Below are 22,972 nucleotides of genomic sequence, written 5' to 3' on the forward strand. Positions count from 1 at the left end.
TCTAAATGAAAATAATTGCAATCATTTTATATAAAGTTATATTACTTATACTAAAACATTTACAATGAACCAAACCTAATAAATTACACATATCACATTTATTTGGCCATTCTTCTTAAACCAAGAACATTACGAACCTGAAAAATAATTTCAAAAATCAAAAAAAAAACAGTACAAATTGGAAAAAAATTTATTTGAAATATAACTTTTCTTCTTTAAAAAAATTAAAAATATGATATTATTTCTTAATTATACAAAAGATTATTTATATTAAAAGAATGACATTAAATTAAATATTTTAGAATTATTTAAGAAAAAATAATGTTTTTAATAATGTTTCTAATAATTTATTTAAAATGTAAAAGATTATGAATATATAAATGAATGTATTTCACCTGTCCTTTTCCTTTTATTTTGAAGTAACTTCAATAAATATAGCAAACACTATGCATATATTAGAACTTGGTAAAAAAGAACGTTTGCATTTTGAAGCAGTGACTATTTTCTTGTTCCAGCATATATAAAGCTAGATTGATATTATGTAATTTTTGTCATTTAGAGTTAAATGAAAATTTTTTTCATTTAACTCTAAATGACAAAAATTGCACAACAAGCAACAAAGTCAAACAGTTACCATTCTGGCAATTTTACAAAATGTGTATTTTGTAAAATTGTACAGGGTGATTCAAAAGTCACAGAAATTTTAAAAAAATTAATAACTCACAAACTATTTACAGTAAGATAATGCAGTTTTCACAGAAATGCTTAGAAAGAAGCAGGATTTTTTAATGTGTAATAAAAATTTTAGTACCAAAATAGTTACATTTCTTGCCATAGATGGCACTAGGAAACTGAAAGCATTTGTAATTTGTTAACATAAGAATAAAAAAAAATATTCTTAGTGTAAGCTCTAGTAACAACTACAGAAATTATGTAATCTTATCAAGTGCCATCTATGGCAAGAAATGTAACTATTTTGGTACTAAAATTTTTATTACACATTAAAAAATCCTGCTTCTTTCTAAGCGTTTCTGTGAAAACTGCATCATCTTACTGTAAATAGTTTGTGAATTATTAATTTTTTGAAATTTCTGTGACTTTTGAATCACCCTATATATGTTTAATTGTACAAAATGTATATTTTTACTTGTGCCATCACCAGAGGAGTTTTTTAATGTTTTAGATATTGAGGCAGATGAGTAGCCTCCAAATAAAGATTGACTCTGCCGTAAGACTGTTATTTTCCTGAGGTGTGAGAAAGAACATAAGAAGACTTTTTATTGTATAGTCTTTTATATTTTTTGTGAATATACAATTATCTTCCTGGCAATTTTTAAAAATACAAAAAAGTCAAACAAGTTAAACTTTATCATTTTTTGTTCAGAAACTGATTCAATAAATATTAAGATTGTATATCACATGATGATCTATTTCAATTCATTTAGTAACATTTGCCAATTTTCTATTTATGACACAGAAAATGAATAAAAAAATTAATCAAGAAATTAAGTTTTATGGTAGTTATTGAGTTATTAAATTGGTAGTTGTCCAAAATATTAAGTTATGATTTTAATAAATGATAGTTGGAATGAAAATTGATTCATTGATAAAAATTTATTTACTTCTTTAGTTAACTGAAATGATATCTTCAATACAAAATAAGTGTTTTATCAGTTTTCTAAATGTAAATAGTAATTTGTTTCTGATTAATCATCTAGTACAGTGGTGCACAAACAGGGCCGTGCGGTAGATTTTCTAAGTATGATGCAAGTCTTTGAAATTCTGCCCCTTAAATGTTTTTTATGCCGCCCCCTCACGGTGCTGCCTGATGTGGCCGCATCTCTGCATCATAGCACGGCACAGCCCTGTGCACAAACTATTTTCATTTCAGACCCCCCATTTTTGTAAATATTGTCATGATCTCTGAATAGACAGTAGACATTTTTTTAATCATCAATGTAGTTAAAGTGAAATTCTTTCTGGGATTTGCACTTATGTTTCTGCCTTATTAGAAATCTGAATAAAACACATAATTTTATGAAACAATAATTTTACTTATGCATATGGGTATAAATATTTATTTAATGAAAAAATACTTTTAAAAAACTTTATATCATAAGAATTCAAAGTGAGGTATGTAAGAGGCTTGTAAAGAGCTTATGATTGCTTCTATGTTCGGATCTGTATTGGAAATCACATGCCGTACTACAGTCATCCTCTGTCTGTAGTAGGTACTAATATAGACAATTGTTTTCGTAAAAAAATATAGTTCTATTTTTATAAATAATATAATTTCATTTCACTATTTTACTGGTACCTGATACTTGTTGAAGAAAAGCCTTATAATTTTCGTCAAATAAATTTCTTTGAATTTGGCAACCCCAAAAAATTTTCTTTCAACCCCTCTGGGGGTTGCAACCCACAGTTGCACACTACTAATCTAGTAAAATAACACCTTGTTGGTAGATGACTTCAGAAGTATTTATCAAAATAACTTTTGTCACATAGTGTGAACCAAGCCTAAGACAAAAAGTTTATTGATCCTGTGCAATTCTGGCTTTCACAGATTTTATTGTATTAGTAGTTAATGCAAGTTAAAGTAGTTTTACAATCTAAACATTTAGTCAAAACTATGTCTTAAAATGGTCTTAAAATTTTGTAAAATATTTTGATTATAAACTAACAATAATCAGAAATGTGATAAAGTAAACTGTTTATTTCCCAATAAAAGCATTTCCATGTTATTAATTGAATGATTATTACTGGAATAATTGTACTGTATAATTGTAAAGATGACTTTTATTATTCATTATAGGATCCCTAAATGTTTTTCTGCATTTTTTCTTGAATTTTTAAATTCGTGGTTTATATACAGTTCATTATTAAAACTATTGTGTTAATAAAATTGCTACAATTTATACTATTATTTCAATATAATCAGATTTATGAAGATTGGAATTATTGTACTTTATACCATTAAATTTCTATAATTTATAGTATATATATATATATTTTCGTTATAAGTTAAACTAGGCGTAAGTAGTTAAATATGGGGCCATCAAAGGTAACGTTTACACCAGGAATGCCTGCGAGAAAGTCGAAACGTCACCACTCGAGGGTGAAGGTAAATGTTCAAAGATTTGGGTGTTGTTAATCACATAATTCGTCGTGGAATCAGCACGAGTGTACATGAGTAGAATCATTAGTGTATTTAGGAACAACACTGGGTGTTGTTCCTCACATAGCTCGATACTAGGTTCGTGGCGCGTAGCAAGACCACTCCGGATAACCTTTACATTTGCTGGCCCTGTATGAATTTCCTTTTCTTGATTCTAGCTTCGTTAACTGCATTTCGTATGTTTTTCAATTTGATACATTGTTGTACGACTCATGACATAGTATATTGTTATTAATTTTATGAAAATGATAACAAATACTATTAAATATTTATAGTATAAGAAAAAAAAACAACTATTTCCTACCTAACATTTTATGATGTATCTAGTCATTTAAGAATAATAACCGTTAATGGTTTATTGCAAAGAAAATTTATAAAGTTCTGAATATGGTTGTGCCATTATTGTATTGTATATGCTGAATGTATAGAAATTAAAATGAAATTTTGTGATTAATTTATTTGTCTGTGCCTAGGTCTTAACTATAGCACACACCCCTTACTTGCCTGCCTGCTTTATTTTTAATTTTTTAGTGTCATTTTTTAATCAGAATTTCGGGGGTTTTATCGAGGACACAACAAGAAGGTCTTAGTGTTCTCAATACAGAAAGAATTAATAATTATCTGATTTATTAATTGTCTTTTCATAGTTATATCCAATTTGTAGCATTATTTTACCATAAAAATGTCAAGAGTTAACAATAAAAATCTGTATAATAATTGTAAATCTTGGCGCGTGTGCTGTATGAAGTACAGTACATACATAATTACAGAAAATTCAAAAATAAATTAATTTCTTTAATTAATCATTTATAAAATTAGAATTTGCTCGAAATAATATAAGAATTCCAAGAATATTCATTAAGGCAATTAAAAGCATTCGTGCCAATTCCATATTTTCAAAATTAAAACTTAATTTTAACAGTGGAAAAGGGTATTTATTTGTTGTTTCTCAGGTTTTAAACTAACCACAATACTATAAATTTAATTATAATTAAATTTGGATTAGTTATTTTAAGCTGAAATTTGAAAATAAGGTGAGTACATCATCTAACTGTCTTATTAGAAGGCAGGTAAATAAGTAAATAAAATAGAAAAATTGATTAACAATTAAAAATTTTACATTTGAAACTTTCAAGGTAAGTTAAATAGAAGAAAAAAAAATTTTTTAATTAAAAATTTATTGAAATTTATTTGATATTCAATAACATTTGTACTTATTTTTCAGCATTCCACTTAATTAACAATTAAGATTTATTTGTGGAATTTATTCTCAATATATTTAATGTCTTAAAAACATACAAATACAGAAGATAAATGAGTAAAATTTCAGGGAAAANTTTTATAAAAATACTATAAAAAGCTATTATAAATTAAATTTGCAAATAGAGTAAAAGATCAAAATTTTAAAATACAACTTACAGTAAGCATACTCCCTAAAAAGAGATCTGATAATAATTCTTTATTTTCTTGCAACTGAAATATTATTTTTAAAACAAAAAAATTACATAATAAATCTGTAAAAATCAATACTATACAAATATGTTTATACAGTGAAACCTGTGTAAACTGTATTCACACAGTACCAAATATTTTTTCCCATTTAAGCAGGTTTCTGTTTTATTAAGGTTCTGTTTCAGACAGGTTTTACTGTATTTATAAATGATATCAATAACAATATCTAAAAAAATCCAATCAGAATAAAGTAGCTAGTATAAATATTCCATTTATTTTTTGATTTATTTTGTTATACACTGCTTTATTGGAGACATTAATAATACAAAGTTCAAATTATTTTGAAGTCTTTTTTGATTATGAGAGTCATATATCCACAAAAGAAACCTTTGATCAACTGTTATTATAACCAGTTATAATATTTATTATAATAAATTCTACATGAATAATAAAGTTATCGTCAGTTAATGTTCAATTAAAATTTTTAGAATTTATTTAAATGTGAAAGTTTTTTTCCTACTGATATTCAAAAGTTCTTTTGTGGACATAAATCTCTAATAATGAGGCAAAACAAAAGTATTTAACAATAAAACAGAGTATAACTAAATTTTAAAAATCGGACATTAGTCATAATATACTTATCAGATGTGCCTCTTGACTGTCTAATATGGGGGTGCCAAGTAACAAATACTACTATACATGATAAATGATACAAATATAGTTTGTTATGTAAAGTAAAATTAATTTATTTTAATTAAATTAAAAATATGTTTTAAAAGTCAAAGAAGCACCACCTTTAAACAGCAAAAAATATTTGATCTAATGTTTCTATCTTGCTTTTTTGTTTTCAGGTAAAAATAAATATGTTTTGTTTTAACTTTTGACTAAGACTACCTTTCTTTGCTAATTAGAAACTACACCAGTATAATAAGTCCTATTTATAAATAAGGTCCAAATAGACAATGTAAAAAAAAATAAATAAAATATTAAGGACATAGAGATAAAAAGAGTTTATATGTTGCTGCTTAAGTATTGTTTTTTAATGTTAATTTTAACAGTATTGTACATGGTTATTTTGTGTATTTTAAGAAGGCAAAGTCCCTTGCACCCTTTTCATTCCAAAAGTATTGAAGATATATTAATTTTGTTAATAGTTATGTAGAAAGTCACTTATAGAGAATTGGATAGGTTACATTATCTCTGCTCATTAAAAAATTATAACATAAGTGACCTTGAAAATGATATTCAAGGTCCCATCCATTTCTCCATAAATGACTTCCTATGTGAACTACATCAACAAAATTAATATATCTTCAGTAGTTTTGAAAAGGGTGCAAGGGACTTTTGACTGATCCTGTATAATATATACATATATACATTATATAATTTATATACAATATAAATAATTATAGTATATAATTAAATTTAAAAAAATATTTTTTAAATATAATTAAAATAAATAAATTTAAGATTCAAAATCTTTTCTGTTTCATATTAACATTTATAGGTCACAGAGTGCTATGCACCCTGCTCTGACCCAATAACTAATTCCTGCCATGCACCTACCTGCAACAGCACTGCTAAGCAATGTGGTGCCATTTTGAACATTTTATGGTATCTTTAGACTGAATAAGCAGGATAATCTCTGAGTGGAAGATAGCCTTGATAGTTAGCACTGCACTGTTTAACAGTGCTTTATAGAAGAGTATATGACACCCAAAGTGCTTTAATAAAATCATTTTTATTTCAGATACTGCTTTGATTAGCAGTGATTTTGATTTTCAAAAAAATTGATTCCAATTGTTTACAATAATTTATATATGATTACTATGTAATAAAAAGAGAGACATTATTCTGTGATTTTATTTTTCATTGTGATGCTGAAGTTCTGAAGTGCTTATCATGAACCACCACTGCTTCTTCCCAATTTGTATAATATTAATACTGTATAGTGTTTTTAAAATTAACTCATATCTAAATATTCATTTTAAAAAATTTTGTTTTCTTTTAATTGGTATAACTAATTGGTATAACTTTAAAATAATTTTCTTTCATACCTGGTAGGTAAAGCTCTTCATATTAATAAATTCCATCATTCGTCTATCTAAGAACAACCAAGTTGTTCTATAATCTTCACTAGAATCCTGAATTAAGCAAAGTTCTGTAATCTTGTACATAGTGGCAAGACCAATTCTTTTTCCATACCAAGAAAGCTAAAAAATATAATATTTGTAATAAAAAGTAACATTATGTAATAAAAAGAAAATAAAATTATATTATCAATTTTGTATTGTTAGTTTTATTACAAAAATGTCAACATTGATCTCAGTTAGTGTGTCTTTGCTAGTTAAACATTAAGTAAATATTACCATTAAAAATAATAATATCACTAGGAAATAATTAGTATTTTTCATGTAATCAGATGATGTTAGAAATATTAATAATATACTTTTTCAATTAAATTGTAGAATTTTGTCAAATGGCAATTATGTTTAAAAACTAAATTGAAAGTGAATAAATAATGATTCCTTTTTTCAACAGACTATGTCTTCAATTTAATTTTTAAACATACTTTTAGTTGACATTTGAAAATGTCTTTGTATTTAGTATACTTAAATTAAGGATGAACTGAATAGGAGTTTTTGATTGAATACTTAATAATTATGCAGATGTTACTGTTGCCAAATACCAAATATTCTTTCCTTTCTAGATACAGAATACCAAATATTCGGCCAAATATCCGCTGATTTATTTGGAACTACTTGAAACAGAGGGCTTAGAGTCTAAGCCTTAGAATAAAGTGGAGGAAAGTATCTTCTATTCAATAATAAAAATTATATACGTTTTTATTTTTTTAAAAAAATTATTATTACTAATGAAAAGTAAAAAATTATTATTAATAACGAAAAGTAAAAAATTAAATTCTGCAGTTGAGGTTCATCATTTTTTTGCAGATCTACCTAGTAGTATATTTAGTGAATGAACAGTATGTTTAGAGAAGTTGGAAGTATTTATGACAACCAAATTGCTTACTTCCTAGAAATGCAGAAGTATTAATATTTCTACCTACATTCATGTTGTTTGCTCTTGAATTGCGATTGTTAATAACTAATTAATGTTTAAAAAAATATATTAATAGAGATTTAATGTAAACTAATAAATAAAGATACTGTGTATGATATTGATAGGTTTTTGTATACTCATAATGTCATTGTAAATAAACTTAGGTAAATTAGAAATAAACAAATTTATAATTCTTAAATTTAATTTAATTAAATTTCAGACAAAAATGCATTTTTGATAAGTCAATTGTATTATGGAATCAACTATTCCCACACTATATCAAATTAAAAAACTCTTTTGAGAAATGTCTTCGATATAAGAATGTTAGTAAAAAATTAATTACGTCTGATCTGTACAACAAAAATACTAAATATGTTAAAAAAAAGATGGTGTGTTTAATATTTTCATTTTATTTTTGTTTTGTTCTGTTTTTCCTTGTAGCAGGAGCTAAAAAAAGCTTGTTATGCACCTGCTACATGTAGATATATTCTATATTGTAACAAAATAAGATAAATAAATAGATAAATAAAAACAAATACTAGGACATCATGCAACTTTGTCATATCATGATAGAGTTGAGGTGGAGCCAGAAAGAAAGAAGCAATTCCTATACTTGTTAGGCACAAAAAAAGCAATCCTTGTATCTGATGGCCATGGGAGACACACCCATTCCCATTGCACTGGTCTGGTATGGAGAGATGATCCTTGCACTTTCCAACGTGGAGAAGTAATCCAAGAACAAAGCAATTGATGATGATTGCTTTGTTCTTGTGTTTGTTCATTTTTGTGCCTATTTTCTATTAGACACATACAATGCTGTTTTTATTCTTGATCCTTGACCCTAGACCTAAATTCTGTTAGGCATGCTCAGTTGCATCAGAGAGCAAGGGCATTGTCATTTTAATACCTTTGTATATCAAAAACAGTCATGGACTCCTATTTTTTACATTTAAATGGACCCTCATTACCAGTGCCATCTTTAGAACATAAGGGGCCCTGGGCCAGGACCAAGATGGAGTCCCCTTAATGAAACAGAAACAATAGTATATTACAGACCTAGGGATGCATTATTTGTTTCCTCCAGTGGAGTATATACGATTTTTCATCTCCCTCGGCCAGGAAATGGAATTTTCTTTCCGCACAGCAGGAAGAAAGTACTGTTTTCGGCTGAGGTGTAGTGAATAAGAAGTATCAAAATTTTGTAAGTTTGCTTAGTTTTAAGATCATTTTTAACTATGTATAGGAGAAATAAAGTATTTGATATTTTTAATAATTTGTTTATTTTAATTAACCTATTTTTTATTCGTAACTATATTACTTTTGGATTAGGGGCCCCCTATGGCCTGGGGACATTGGGCCAGGGCCCTGTAGGCCCTGCCCTAAAGACGGCACTGCTCATTACATTGTTCGATTCCTCACTGCAATTAATAGAAAATGTTCAGATTTTGTATGTTTTAAGGACAAAAAACTAGATTTTACTACTTTACTACAGAGCTTTTATTGAGCACATGTCCTATTCTTGTACACACAAAGGAAGGAAGGTTCAGTCACAAAAGAAGGTTCTATTTTTATACTTGGAACCAGAGAACCTCTGTGGGAAATACCCACAACACAAATAGTAAAATTTAAAAAAATATTAAAATTACATAGATCACAATAGCAACAACAACAACAATAATAAATTATCATCCCCTTTTTTTTCTTTCTTAACAGAAAATGGCAAAGTTTTATCAAAATCAGCCCATTAAATTTTGAGAACAAACATGATTCTATAGCAAAGCCCATAGAAGATGTAGTAGTGACAATGGAACATCGCATGACAAAGTCGCACGATACATGCAATACTGCTTTGTCTGTGCACTTGTGAAATTACCTTATATCTTGAAAATGAAATCATGGACCCCCAATTTTTAATTACATTTTTTGATTCTTCATTGCAATTAATGAAAAATGGCAAAGTATTTAAATTTTGAAAACAAACACAATTCTGTAAGCCACACAGATGATTTGCTTAAGATCATTTATTAAGTTATATTTATTTCAAAAAGGAATAAATAACAATATTTTTAAATATCTGAGATTTCAAAAGTTATTTTCATTCTATTTTGTGTTTTATGTTTTATCTCTCCCTCACTCTTCTCCAAACTAAATGACATTTTTCAGCCAAATAGCTGACCATTGTAGTAATGTAGCCTATATCAAAGTACAGTCTTTGATAAGTATCTATTTTACTGATACTTAATTGTTATTAACAAAAAGAAATTAAAATTTGTCATTTTAATCAATATAAGAATTATGTTTCTAAGACAAGAGTTATGCTTTTTAACAGTATTGATTTCAAAATTAAATCTTAGTAAACTATCATTTAATTAAATTTAATTTTAAACTGAAGAACAGGATATAATTTAAAATATGGATCATTATATACATAATCTGCTTTTATTATTATAAATATTAGTGGTGATTTGATGGCTTTTTAACAACATTCTCTATGTACAGATTATCAAAAATTTAATGAAAAATTAATTGACAACCAAGTACTTAATAATCTAATAATTTATGAGGTTGACCATATCACAACACAGAAAATTTGTTTGAGTCAGATAATTGAGAATTTATAACTAAATGACTTGTATGGGCTCACAAAGTAAGAGTGAACAAATAGTAAAAATGTTATATCACATCAGCCTGGAATTGTAAACTGGAAATGTAAATAGGTAAATACAGAAAATCAAGATTCAATCAATAATGTCTATTTTTTGAAATATTATATTGGTCAATCCATGCAAAAGACTAATATTAAATTATTTTATGATTCTCAAATACAAAACCATGCTACTATTTAAACACTTGGAGTTTTTCATCTTTATTCAGTTGATGAAAAAACTGGCAAACAACATCTATCCAACAGTTAATTATTATTTATAACATTTACAAAACTAATATTTGGCTAACATTTATAAGTATGACTATCACAGTTGACATCAGAATTTGATTAAAAAACTAATTACTAACTATTTGAGATTTCATTAAATATTTAATTATTGTTTTAAATATACATTCATGAAAAAAAAATACTATCTTAATTAATCACTTTTCAATTTGATGTAAACAATATTTTTTCCAATGATTTTCAATATTTGTTATTGTTATAGCAGTAATCTATACCCTATAATTACCATTATTTTCAAATATTTAATATTAAGCAAATTTCCAAGCAATATATTTAAATTTTTATTTTTTAAATTTTATTAGAATTTAAACAGTTATTAACCTGATTTTTGATTAAAGTCAAATGAACTGTCAGATTATATTGAGCTATAATATAGCTAATATTTAATAATTAAATGTTCAGTAATTTTGCCTAAAGGTAGGCATTAGGCACCGCCTCTATATCTGAGTATTTAATTATTAAATAGTAACCATATTATAGGCTGATACAATCTCGCAGATTGTTTGTCCTTTATTAAAATTTTTGATGAATTTAAGAACAGTTAAGAATAGTCAGAAATGTAAACATTTCTCACTATGGTTACTATTTAATAATTAAATAGTCAGATATAGAGAGGTGAGAAATGTTTACATTTCTCACCTCTATCCTTATCCACTATCCTCAAGAGTATCTTAGAAAATACAAAAATCAATGTCACCTATTATCATTTGGTCCTGAAATATACTTTATTTAACAAAGTACTTTTCAATAAATTAAATATGAAAACTACTAAAACACTGACTTAATATTAATTTCATTACTTACATTAAATGATTTATCACCTGCATAAAACCAAATTGTATCTACTAGATCCATTAAGTTACTCAAAGCAGTTGGAGCATTTTGAGGCATCATCATTATTGCCATTGCCTAAACATATTGAAAAAAATTTTAAATAAATAATAATTTAAATTTTTCTTTAATATTTAAGAAATACTTTCTAAAATAGAAAAAGAAAATAGAAATATTAATATTTAATATATAATCTCTTAAGAATAATAGAATTTCTTAAAGAAAACTAAATTTAATTTCAAATATTATTACAGTATTTGTAAATATGAAAATCTGAAAAGTGAAAAATTGTTTAAAGATTTTGAGTTTAAAATTTTTAATGTTCTTTTACAAATCATAAATTATTAACAAAGACAAATTTTGGAATACCATTAGAAAGTATTGACAAGAGATATTGCAAGATCATCCATTTTAGATTATGAGTGTGTTTTGGAATTGAATGCATTCAATAAGTTTAAATTTTGTTCTGAGAATTTTAAGTTTTTTGTTTATGAAAATTATTTATTCCGATATGTTCAAAGATTTTAAAAGTTTTGACCTGAAAACTAGTTATAATTATGTGTGTATCTAAAAATGGTCTCTTTCAATTGAAAAGTGCTTGAGAAGTGAGATTTATTGATATTATTTAAATAAAGCAAGTTTCTGATAAATTTGAAAGAACTTGGAAGATGTAAGTAACAAAACTGAGTAAATTCTAGATTTTTGAAATTGCATTAACAAATTGTAATTGTTATACAGGAATTTTCCCTGAAGAATGATTGTTTTAAAAAATGTAACTTCATTTCTAATAAATTTATAAAATGACTCGTAAAAAAAAGATTAGTTCCAGATATGAAATTTTAGAATAAAAAATAAAATTAACAAGAATGTTTGGAAGTGTTCTTGTTTCTTAATCGTATAACTATTCATCCTTATGTATAGTTATACAATGTACAGCATTCTATTCCTTCTGACTGAATCATTCAGATTTCATATTTTTTTATCTGGTTTTTGAATTTGGTCCTGTATTCTTTAAAATTAATCAAATTTCTGATATTTTAATTTGTGAGAATGCATAATAAAACTTTTTAACACTGATATGCACAGTTTTATGGAATTTTTTAGACATCGATTCAAAAAAATTTGTTTGGATTGTTGTTAAAAATACACATTTCATTGTTCACATCAAAATCTGATTTGAAAATATCCACCTTGGAAACAGGTATTTGATTTCAAAAAAATAAAAAAAGTAGCATAAAATTATGTATAGTAATATACATAATTTTATAGTAAATGACTCAAAATTTTCTTTTTCAAACCTATTTATCTGTTCTTTCATTCAGGAAGCCATACTCAACCAACAGATACTTTTTCATCTATTTGTAATTTGGAAATTCTTCTCTGATGTCATTTTTGTCTTCATTTGGTTGGGGAGCCATGGTTAATAACATTATTGTGGTTATCTTTTACTCACTTTGCAAGGTCCAAAATATGAAAGAAACAACACTTGCATCAAATTTTGTAAAATATCAAAAGCTTTATTAAACTGTAACTGTCTTAACTATTGGACTTACTGACTACAAAACAAAAATTATGATTTCAACAACACTAATTAGTATAAAACTCAAATATTATAAAGTTCAAATTCAGTATTTACAACAATGACAAAATTGATTATTAGTACAATTTGCAAAATCTAACAATTAAGCTGATTAAGGAAAACAACTTAACAGAAGAAAAATTTCTAATCAGCATAAAATCAATCAATCAAGCACTTACAATTCAACAGCAGAAATGAAGTCTAGCTTGCTTTGTCTGTTTGGTAATGGTCTTTTACACACTGTTAATTTGCATATTGAACTTGCTTACAAAAATTAAAATGTTTCTTAACTTGTGTTTCTATTAATATCTGGTTACAAAAATATAGTAGAATGTTATTTAATGTTTTAATCATATTTAAACCCTAAATTAGTAGGATCCAATTCATTCATTACTAATTTTCGGTATGAAATTATGCAAACAAAGTTTTGGTTGGAAAATGTTGAGATAGCAATTGAGGTTTAACATAACTCAACTCTCAAAACTCAAAATAACTGAAACAAAAAGTAAAATAAATAATGTAAATATCAGTAACTAAATACAGCAGACTGAGTAGAGTCTCTACAGTCTTGTCATTCACCAGTCCAACATTCCCAGGGTAATGCATATGAAACAAACAATTATTTACTGTGACATCATCACAATGCCAGGCTACAATTTTTAATCATAATTTTAATTCATTTAGTTTAAAATATATGCTTTCCACCTCAAATTATTAGTAGTATCTTGTCCCTGTAAATCATACTTTTCTGTTAGCAAAGGAGTTGTGCCAGTCATCTATTAACTACTTTCAAGGGAAAAGTTTTGAATTAAAATAACATGATTCCAACTAGCATCTTAAGTTCATATATAGTTAATCAGGGCCTCCAGCCCCTAAGGTTTCCACATCTAGTCTCGTCTTTCATCTATCTATCTAGCTAACTCAGATTAAGGAAAGACAGATGGATGGACAGACAACAATGGAAATTTATAGGTCTATAATTTTTTCAAATTGTAGCCCAATTTTCGTGTTACTACTTGTTGACATATGAGACAGAGTGAGATTAATGTACATGTTTTCTCTCAGTCACTAGTTGTTTGTTGCATGTGCAGTTAGCAAAATAATCACAACTGTGATTATAAATTAACCTGTAACCAAGTGCATTTTTTTACTGTACACTATGCACATATACACATACAGAATCCAATAAACAACAATCTGCTGTAATCTGACACCCACAGATCCAACATATGTCAGATTACAAAGATTACTCTACTATATAACTATAAAAAATTCTCTTGCTTCATCACACTCCCTTTTAGAAAAAATAGAAAATAAAAAGAGAAGTAAATGAAAGGTAAACCAAAATGAAGCAAATTCATTTTTTCAACTGTAGCTCATGCAGTCTGATATATTAATAAAAATGACAAAAAGATAGTAAGATCAGAATATGTATAATCCAGTAAATTCCACATGTTTCACTGTTTTAGAAATTTTTGCTTCAAAAAATTTTTTAAAATATTACTAAATTATTGTGTAGTATTATATCCTTTCTGTCAAATGCAATCAAATATATAATGTTTGGTTTCTTTTTTGGTCATGGAATATATTGATATTTTTATCAAACATTTTATGGTTTTCTATCATTTTTATAATACTGGTGATATTAAGACTAATAACAAGATAGCATCCTGTTTAAAAATGTTGTATGGATTCATAATTATTCATTTTTTAATTGTAAATATGTTATTTCTCATATTTCATGAAATCAATTTTTTTGGCAACTTTCCAGTAATCTAAAATATTATGTATTTATTTATTAACATAAGCACTATTATTAATACTTATTCAATAATTTTCAATAGCATTTCAACCATTTCAAGAATATGAGATAAATTTTCTATTTTTAAAGTTGGGAGCCTACCAGAGAACATTTCTCCTCTAGCAATTGTTTTTTCTTCTTCAAATTTTTATCTAAATTAAAATCTTTTGATTTAACAGATTATCATTTACAAAAACCTAATAATATTAAATGTTTCAATATCAGCTTTCCTAAGACAAACACAAGACTATAAAAGCACTTCATATGAAGTTTAAATCCATAATATATATATGTAATCTATATTCAGATGATAATAGCAAGTGGATGATGGAATAAAATTAGAGTGACACAAATTTTTCTAACATGAAGAATAACCAAAATTTCAGTTATCCAATAGTTATATCAAATTTAATATAAATTTATTTCTAATTATTAAATTTAACACAAGATGAAACTATAATTGTTTACTTATTTTACAAAATTACTCTGTTTAATAATTAATTAGCCATATTGTAGATCAAATATCATTTGATAATAGTTATTTCATTTATTATATTATTCTGATTATTTGAATATATCAGAAATTCATTGATCACTTTACAATATGTAAATGGTATTCAATGGAATACTTGGTTCTATTTCAAATTTGTTTCAATTTATATAAAAATAAACTGTTAGATCAATTATCTGCTTGCAATGCATTAATTTATAAAGTGCATTTTGATATAAATTTTAAAATATTTTCTCTTTATTATATAAATAGTAATATGATATTTGTAAAATATTTTAAATAGTAATCTACAATAGTAATTGACTTTATCATTATAAATAATATATGTAAAGATAAAATTGATGAATTTTAAATTTCAAAACTTTATTTTTATGATATTAAAATTTATCTTATCAAAATTGCAGTATCTATACATATTAAATAAATAATAAAATGACATTTAAATAATAAAATGACATTTAAAAAATAAAATATTTTTACTTTATACCTGTGGCCATTTATTTATGTATGGAATTATCATACGCAATTTTGTTTCTATTGCATATCTAAGAAACAATTGTTCTTGATTTTGACTAATTCTGAAAATATTAAAAATAAATATATAAATAATCTAACTATAAAAATAAACAATAAATACAGTTTTAATAATTATATTTATCATTAGCAAAGTAAAATGTGTTTTTAAAAATTTAAACTTGAACAAATAAAATAAATTCATGATGAACAAAATATGATTAATTTCTAATTGGAATTTTAAGTTTAAATGTATATTGTATATTTGAATATCTGAATACAGTAGAGCCTCGATTATCCGACTCAATTGGGGACTGGGGTTGGTCGGATAATTGAAAAGTTGGATAACCGAAAAGTATGAAAAAATCCATTATTAGTGTAGTATATTATTATATCCCATGTAATTAGTATATTAGTATATCGCTATTAACCTACTTCGCGTTGAATTTTCATCGATGTTAAGCCTAACAAAAATTTTTTAAAATAATAATCGTCACTATTATATCGTTAAAAATTAGAAAATTAAGTCTCGTTTAAATACTGGCTCCCTTTCATGGTCGAATAAGTGTTGCCAGCTAAAACACGTAAAAATAATATTAAAGTAGCCAAGACATAGCCAAATATTGTAGCGCCACATCACTAGCGGACATTTGAAATTTTCTGACTAGGATGGTCGGTTAACCGAGGTGTCTGTTAATCGGGGGTCGGATAATCGAGGCTCTACTGTATTCCCTTTTATAACGAATTATCATCAAATTTAAAAAACTGAAGATGGTCTACGATAATAGGTTGAAAATGTTTGTTTAATAAATAACTTTTCTCAGAAAGCTTTGGTTGGTGAAATGTGTTTATCAAGCTGCACATATTATAAGTACTTTTTTAAAACACTTGTTTTTTATTCATTACTTACATTATATTTGTTGTGTAAGATTAAATTATTTATATTTTTCTTGTAATCTGGAAAAGAGACTAAGTCTACTAACAAACAAATAAGTTTTATTTGGGTTTTGATTAAATAAAATCAATAAAAATTGTTGTGAAAGTTTCTATCAGTGATATTCTATAGAAAATGTCTAGCTTACTTTACTGATCAATTTTCAATATTTTAGTTCAGTGGCATAAAACTACATACTATTTATCTTTTAAGGGACAAACAAATATTAATTCAGGTATAAGATCTAGAATTATTGAGAAAAATGAAACTTAATTTCTATTATAATTACAGAATCCATTTCTTAGATGCTAAGATACACTAAAATACTTGTTAAACCATTGAAAATTACAAAAAAAAATTTTATTTTGATACATAATGCTGTAGGATTTTATACTGAAATAAAATTCTATCTAATACATACAGAACCATAGCTATGAGTGGGCTAAGAAGGGTAGTGCCTACATGCACTATATATATGCTTTTGCTTTTATCACATAAAGTTAGGCTACTGTTGTATTTTTCAGATTTGGACTGTAGCTAATAGGCCCAGTGCTGAGTGAAAAAAAGAAAAATACTAATCAGAATTTTTTCAGCTTGCCCATGTAGTTCCCAATAATTTATTTCTGGCTACAGGACTAAATACACATCTTTTAACTGTCCAATGAATATATGTTTTTAATTATTAAATTTGAAACCATGTTATCCTATATACTTTTTTCCTCAGCACAGTGTTGAGAAAACAAAAAAATATGTTTTTAAGTCATAACCTAAATTCCTTATTGGATTTTATTTACACAAAAAGTTTTCAAATCTTTTGGCTCAAAATTTAAAATAAAAGAATAATTCAGTGATATAAACGAATATCTTTTGATAACATACTCTTGCTATAATAGTTGAATAAATAATAATTCACTGAAATGGGAGGCGTATCTCAATCGCCGGTGCTGCTGGTGACTTTTGACAAGCACTTCTCTTGTGACTATAATTCTAAAATTACCAATTTGATTAACACGTTTTTTGTTCATTAAAGAAGACTAACAGCTGGATAATTATCCTTAACAAGAAAACTTCAATATTAACAGAAATGCAATGTTCTCCAATTAAGCGGGGAAGACCACCACTCAACAGAACCAAATCAGTGAGTAAGTGCAACAACTTCATAGCAACAAGTTCCAAGCTAATTACGGATTATAATTTACAAACAGATAAAAATCTACATGCTATTTCTGTGGAGAATGAAAGTATTAGTGAAGATTTAATTCAACAACACTGTCAAGATCAATCAGGTGAGACATTCTTATCATCTACCTCAGTACAGGACCCAGATATTCTGTTAGACACTTCTATAGTTTTATGGAACAAAATTTCCAATCTTATAACAGTATCTAATGATAAGCTATTTAACCAAATTACTTATATTATATCAAGGAGGAATTTAATCCACAAAAACCTACGTGAAACCAAAGAAAAACAAACAAAAATGGAAGAACAAATTACTAAATTATATCAACAGATTGATACCTTGCAGAATAGTTATATCAAATTTAATATAAATTTATTTCTAATTATTAAATTTAACACAAGATGAAACTATAATTGTTTACTTATTTTACAAAATTACTCTGTTTAATAATTAATTAGCCATATTGTAGATCAAATATCATTTGATAATAGTTATTTCATTTATTATATTATTCTGATTATTTGAATATATCAGAAATTCATTGATCACTTTACAATATGTAAATGGTATTCAATGGAATACTTGGTTCTATTTCAAATTTGTTTCAATTTATATAAAAATAAACTGTTAGATCAATTATCTGCTTGCAATGCATTAATTTATAAAGTGCATTTTGATATAAATTTTAAAATATTTTCTCTTTATTATATAAATAGTAATATGATATTTGTAAAATATTTTAAATAGTAATCTACAATAGTAATTGACTTTATCATTATAAATAATATATGTAAAGATAAAATTGATGAATTTTAAATTTCAAAACTTTATTTTTATGATATTAAAATTTATCTTATCAAAATTGCAGTATCTATACATATTAAATAAATAATAAAATGACATTTAAATAATAAAATGACATTTAAAAAATAAAATATTTTTACTTTATACCTGTGGCCATTTATTTATGTATGGAATTATCATACGCAATTTTGTTTCTATTGCATATCTAAGAAACAATTGTTCTTGATTTTGACTAATTCTGAAAATATTAAAAATAAATATATAAATAATCTAACTATAAAAATAAACAATAAATACAGTTTTAATAATTATATTTATCATTAGCAAAGTAAAATGTGTTTTTAAAAATTTAAACTTGAACAAATAAAATAAATTCATGATGAACAAAATATGATTAATTTCTAATTGGAATTTTAAGTTTAAATGTATATTGTATATTTGAATATCTGAATACAGTAGAGCCTCGATTATCCGACTCAATNGACTTTAACAGAGCTGTAGAGCATATTGATAGGAACAAAAAAGTCAAAGGAACCGTGCCTCATGTAAATTTGTAAAGAACACCCACTAGGGGGCATCCTAGGCTACTAGTATATTATAAAACAAAGTCAAATGCAAAGTCACTCTATTCTTGAAAATAACTATCCAATCTCTGTCATAAACTGGAACTGTCAGGGACTCAAACATAAAACTTCATTTGTTAATTTTATTCTGGCCAAATATAAACTGGTCATTTTTGCCATGACAGAAACTTGGATTACAACTGACAAATTTTATATATCTAACTTCTCCAATAAATTTACAATAGTAACCACTTTAGCAAGTAAATCAGCAGGTCCAGGTTGCCCAAAAGAAAGTCTTTGCATGTTGATAGAAAAATACTACTGTAAAATAATCCAAGTAAAAAAATCTATTAATTATATTCTACTTCTTATTTCTATAAACAAAACTAAATTATTAAATAATAATAATAATTTATTGATAATAATGATAACTTATGTGCCGCCTGGTGATCTAACTACAATTAATGAAATCTTCAAAAAGATCAATACATTGTACCATATAACCCCATACATTATTGTACTAGGAGACTTCAACTACAGAATTGGTAAAATGATGGACACTAAATATAAGGGTTCTAATAATTTAATTCATAATTACCAAAAATTCAAGGATAAACAGGCTAACAATATGGGGAAAAGATTAATAGAATTAATAACCGAATACAAACTATTTATATTGAACGGACGCATTAAACCTGATTTTCCAGCGGAATATACCTGCTTAACCCATACTGGTAAATCCACAATCGACTACACAATATGTTCTGATCTACTGCTGGACTGCTGTACGGAATTCACGATAACCTCATTTGATATATTGGACCACTTTCCTACAATAACAAAGTTTTTATTAACCTCCTCAAAGAAGAAAAGTAATCAATTTAAAAATAGCCCAAAAATATAAAATGTCAAAATATCAAACAGAGATTGATAATCGTATGCTTACCATCCCGGAAAATAACAAATACTAATAGTGTAAAAATATACTAGCTAATGATGATGATTTTAAACGACTACATATGCCTTAATAAAAATAAAAGAAACCTTCAAAATAAAGCTAAAGAAATATGGTTTGACTCTGATTGTCACAGAATGAAAATGAAAAAACAAGAGGAATTAAACAAATTTAGGCAAAATCCTAATGATCTTAATTTTGAAAACTACAAAAAAACCTAAAAGATCTTACAATAATTTATTAAAAACTAAAAAGTCAAACTATTTTCAAAAAATAGAATTAAACTTAATTAAAAATAATAATGATGGTAAATTGTTTTGGAATGTTGTGCGGAGATTTCGTCCAAAACTAAACTCAACCAGAAGTTCTGTCAAAATACACTATGATACTTGAAAGCACTTTTTTCAAAGATTTCCACAAATTCATACAGAGTCACTTTTAATTATAAGTACTGAAATACAACAACATATTAGAATCTGAATTTAATATTATAGAATTGAACGAAACTATTAAAAAAACAAAAAGCAAAACAACAACACCGGGTAAAGATAACATTCCAACTGATTTTTTAAAATTGCTACCGTACAATTCCAGACTAAAATTACCAAACTTATTTAACAGTATGTACAAATCTAATAACTATCCTGAATCCTGGAACTCAGCCACACTCACGATTTATAAAAAAGGCGATCAATCCTCTCCTGAAAACTATAGACCGATAGCATTGTTATCCACTATAAGAAAATGTTTTACTTCAATCCTTGCAAGCAAATTTCAATTATGGACAAAAACTATGGAACTAGAAGCCAAATTTCAATACGCATTTATCACAAATAAAGGTACCGAATCAGCTATTTTCACTCTATTAATGATAGTTCAACTTCATCTTTTAAAAAAACATGAAAAAGTTTATGCCTCCTTTGTTGACATTCAGAAAGCATTTGACTTAATATATGTTCCATTATTGATACACAACTTGAAAGCCTGTGGAGCAGGTGACCATTTTACTTCTGCAATTCGTAAATTATATTCAAATTATAATATCAGGATAAAACAAGGCAACAGTATCTCTCAATCATTATCTCTGTCCCATGGTATTCTTCAGGGAGATCCTCTATCCCTGTATTTATTCAATTTTTACCTCATAGGCATAGATCATCTTTTCTCCGAGTCGACTGATGGAATAATAATTGGTAATAGGTTATATCATTACATTCTTTTTGCTGATGATCTTGTTCTGGCCCCAACAAAAATTTCATTACAATGAAAGCTCAATCAACTCAATAAATTTTTTCATTCGTTACATCTTGCAATAAACCCAACGAAAACAAAAGTTTTGATATTCTGAAATAATTGCAAATTATCTGAAAAAATACTAAGTTATACCACGAAAATTTGCTACTACAAACTATAAATGAAATAGATTACTTGGGAATCAAGTTTGACTGGAATCTAACTTTCAAAGCATATTTTAACAAAATGAAAGCCAAAGCAAAGCAGGCCATTGATAACTTACTACTTGTATGTTCTAAACTGAAAACTTCCAATCTGAATATCCATATTAAATTATTTAACTCTATTATTATGCCTATTATATGTTACGCAAGCCCAATTTGGAGTCTAGACTACATTTATAAATTGGAGTACTTTCATGTTTACTACATACGCAAACTATTTCAATTAGAAAGAACTATTCCGGGCTATGCTCTACGACATGAAGTGAATCATATTCGGCTAGTCCCTTTTTTATTGAAATGTCTAATTAAATTTTATTATAAACTAAAATTTAAAAGCGATAATATAATAACTTATTTACATCATGAAAATACTAATCAGAGTAAAAATCATAAATTTAATCAATTATGGCAATACAAATTAACTAAAATTCTTAATTCATTTGGAGTATCAGAGCATTTATTTCAAGACAATATTCAAGACTGGAAATTTGGATATACACTTTTAATAAAATCTGTAATCTCTCAAGCAATAAATAAGGATCAAAATTTATTAAAACAAAGTACTTATCATCCATGGTATATTGATCTGCTACAATTTCCATCCGTTCAATCCTATATATTGCAAAGAATAGGTTTAAATGTGAAACATCTTATAATGCAACTACGATTAAATAAATATACTCTTTTTATCAATAATATTTACATCGATTTTACAAGTTCTCATTGCTATTTCTGTCATTCCACAGACTTCTCATCATACCATTTAATTTATAACTGTCAAGGACTTACTAGTCTACGAGACTACTATAAAATACTCCAAATATGTAATTACAACTCTTCAACTGGTTTCAAAAGAAGTTTAAATAATCTTAGTAAGAAAAATTTATACAAAATCTATAACTACTTTGTTAAAATTTCAGAAAAATTTATTGTAATTAATCAAAATATATAAACTCTTCATTTGGACAATGTCGGCTACTTTTATATATGATGTTCTTGTTATAACCATTGTAACACTATTCATGTACAGTGGTACCTCAGGATACGAAATTAATCCGTTTCGAAACTGAGATCGTATCATGAAAATGTCGTAAGGTGGATCATCTTTTCCCATACGATTACATGTAAAACCAAATAATTCGTTCCAACGCGAAAAACATACTCAAATTAAAGCCAAGTAATACATTAAAAAAAA

General features: G+C 26.2%; 1 protein-coding gene across 2 annotated transcripts in view; it reads right to left on the bottom strand.

The window, feature by feature from the left end:
- LOC111621973 (ubiquinone biosynthesis protein COQ9, mitochondrial-like) overlaps positions 1-22,972 on the bottom strand; it is a 30,918-nt gene continuing 7,946 nt past the window's right edge. The window contains exons 4-8 of one of the 2 annotated variants that reach the window (XM_023364233.1): positions 18,950-19,040; positions 11,451-11,555; positions 6,688-6,843; positions 4,598-4,651; positions 1-137 (exon numbers count right to left, since the gene is read on the bottom strand). In XM_023364233.1, the coding sequence (XP_023220001.1) occupies positions 99-137; positions 4,598-4,651; positions 6,688-6,843; positions 11,451-11,555; positions 18,950-19,040 (445 nt within the window). In that variant the 3' untranslated portion in view covers positions 1-98. The remainder of the gene's footprint in view (positions 138-4,597; positions 4,652-6,687; positions 6,844-11,450; positions 11,556-18,949; positions 19,041-22,972) is intronic. The other variant, XM_023364234.1, reaches the window with a different exon arrangement.

This window comes from Centruroides sculpturatus, unplaced genomic scaffold, assembly GCF_000671375.1.
Source record: "Centruroides sculpturatus isolate CEXI.00-Female unplaced genomic scaffold, Cexi_2.0 scaffold82, whole genome shotgun sequence".
Taxonomy (NCBI): Eukaryota; Metazoa; Arthropoda; class Arachnida; order Scorpiones; family Buthidae; genus Centruroides; species Centruroides sculpturatus.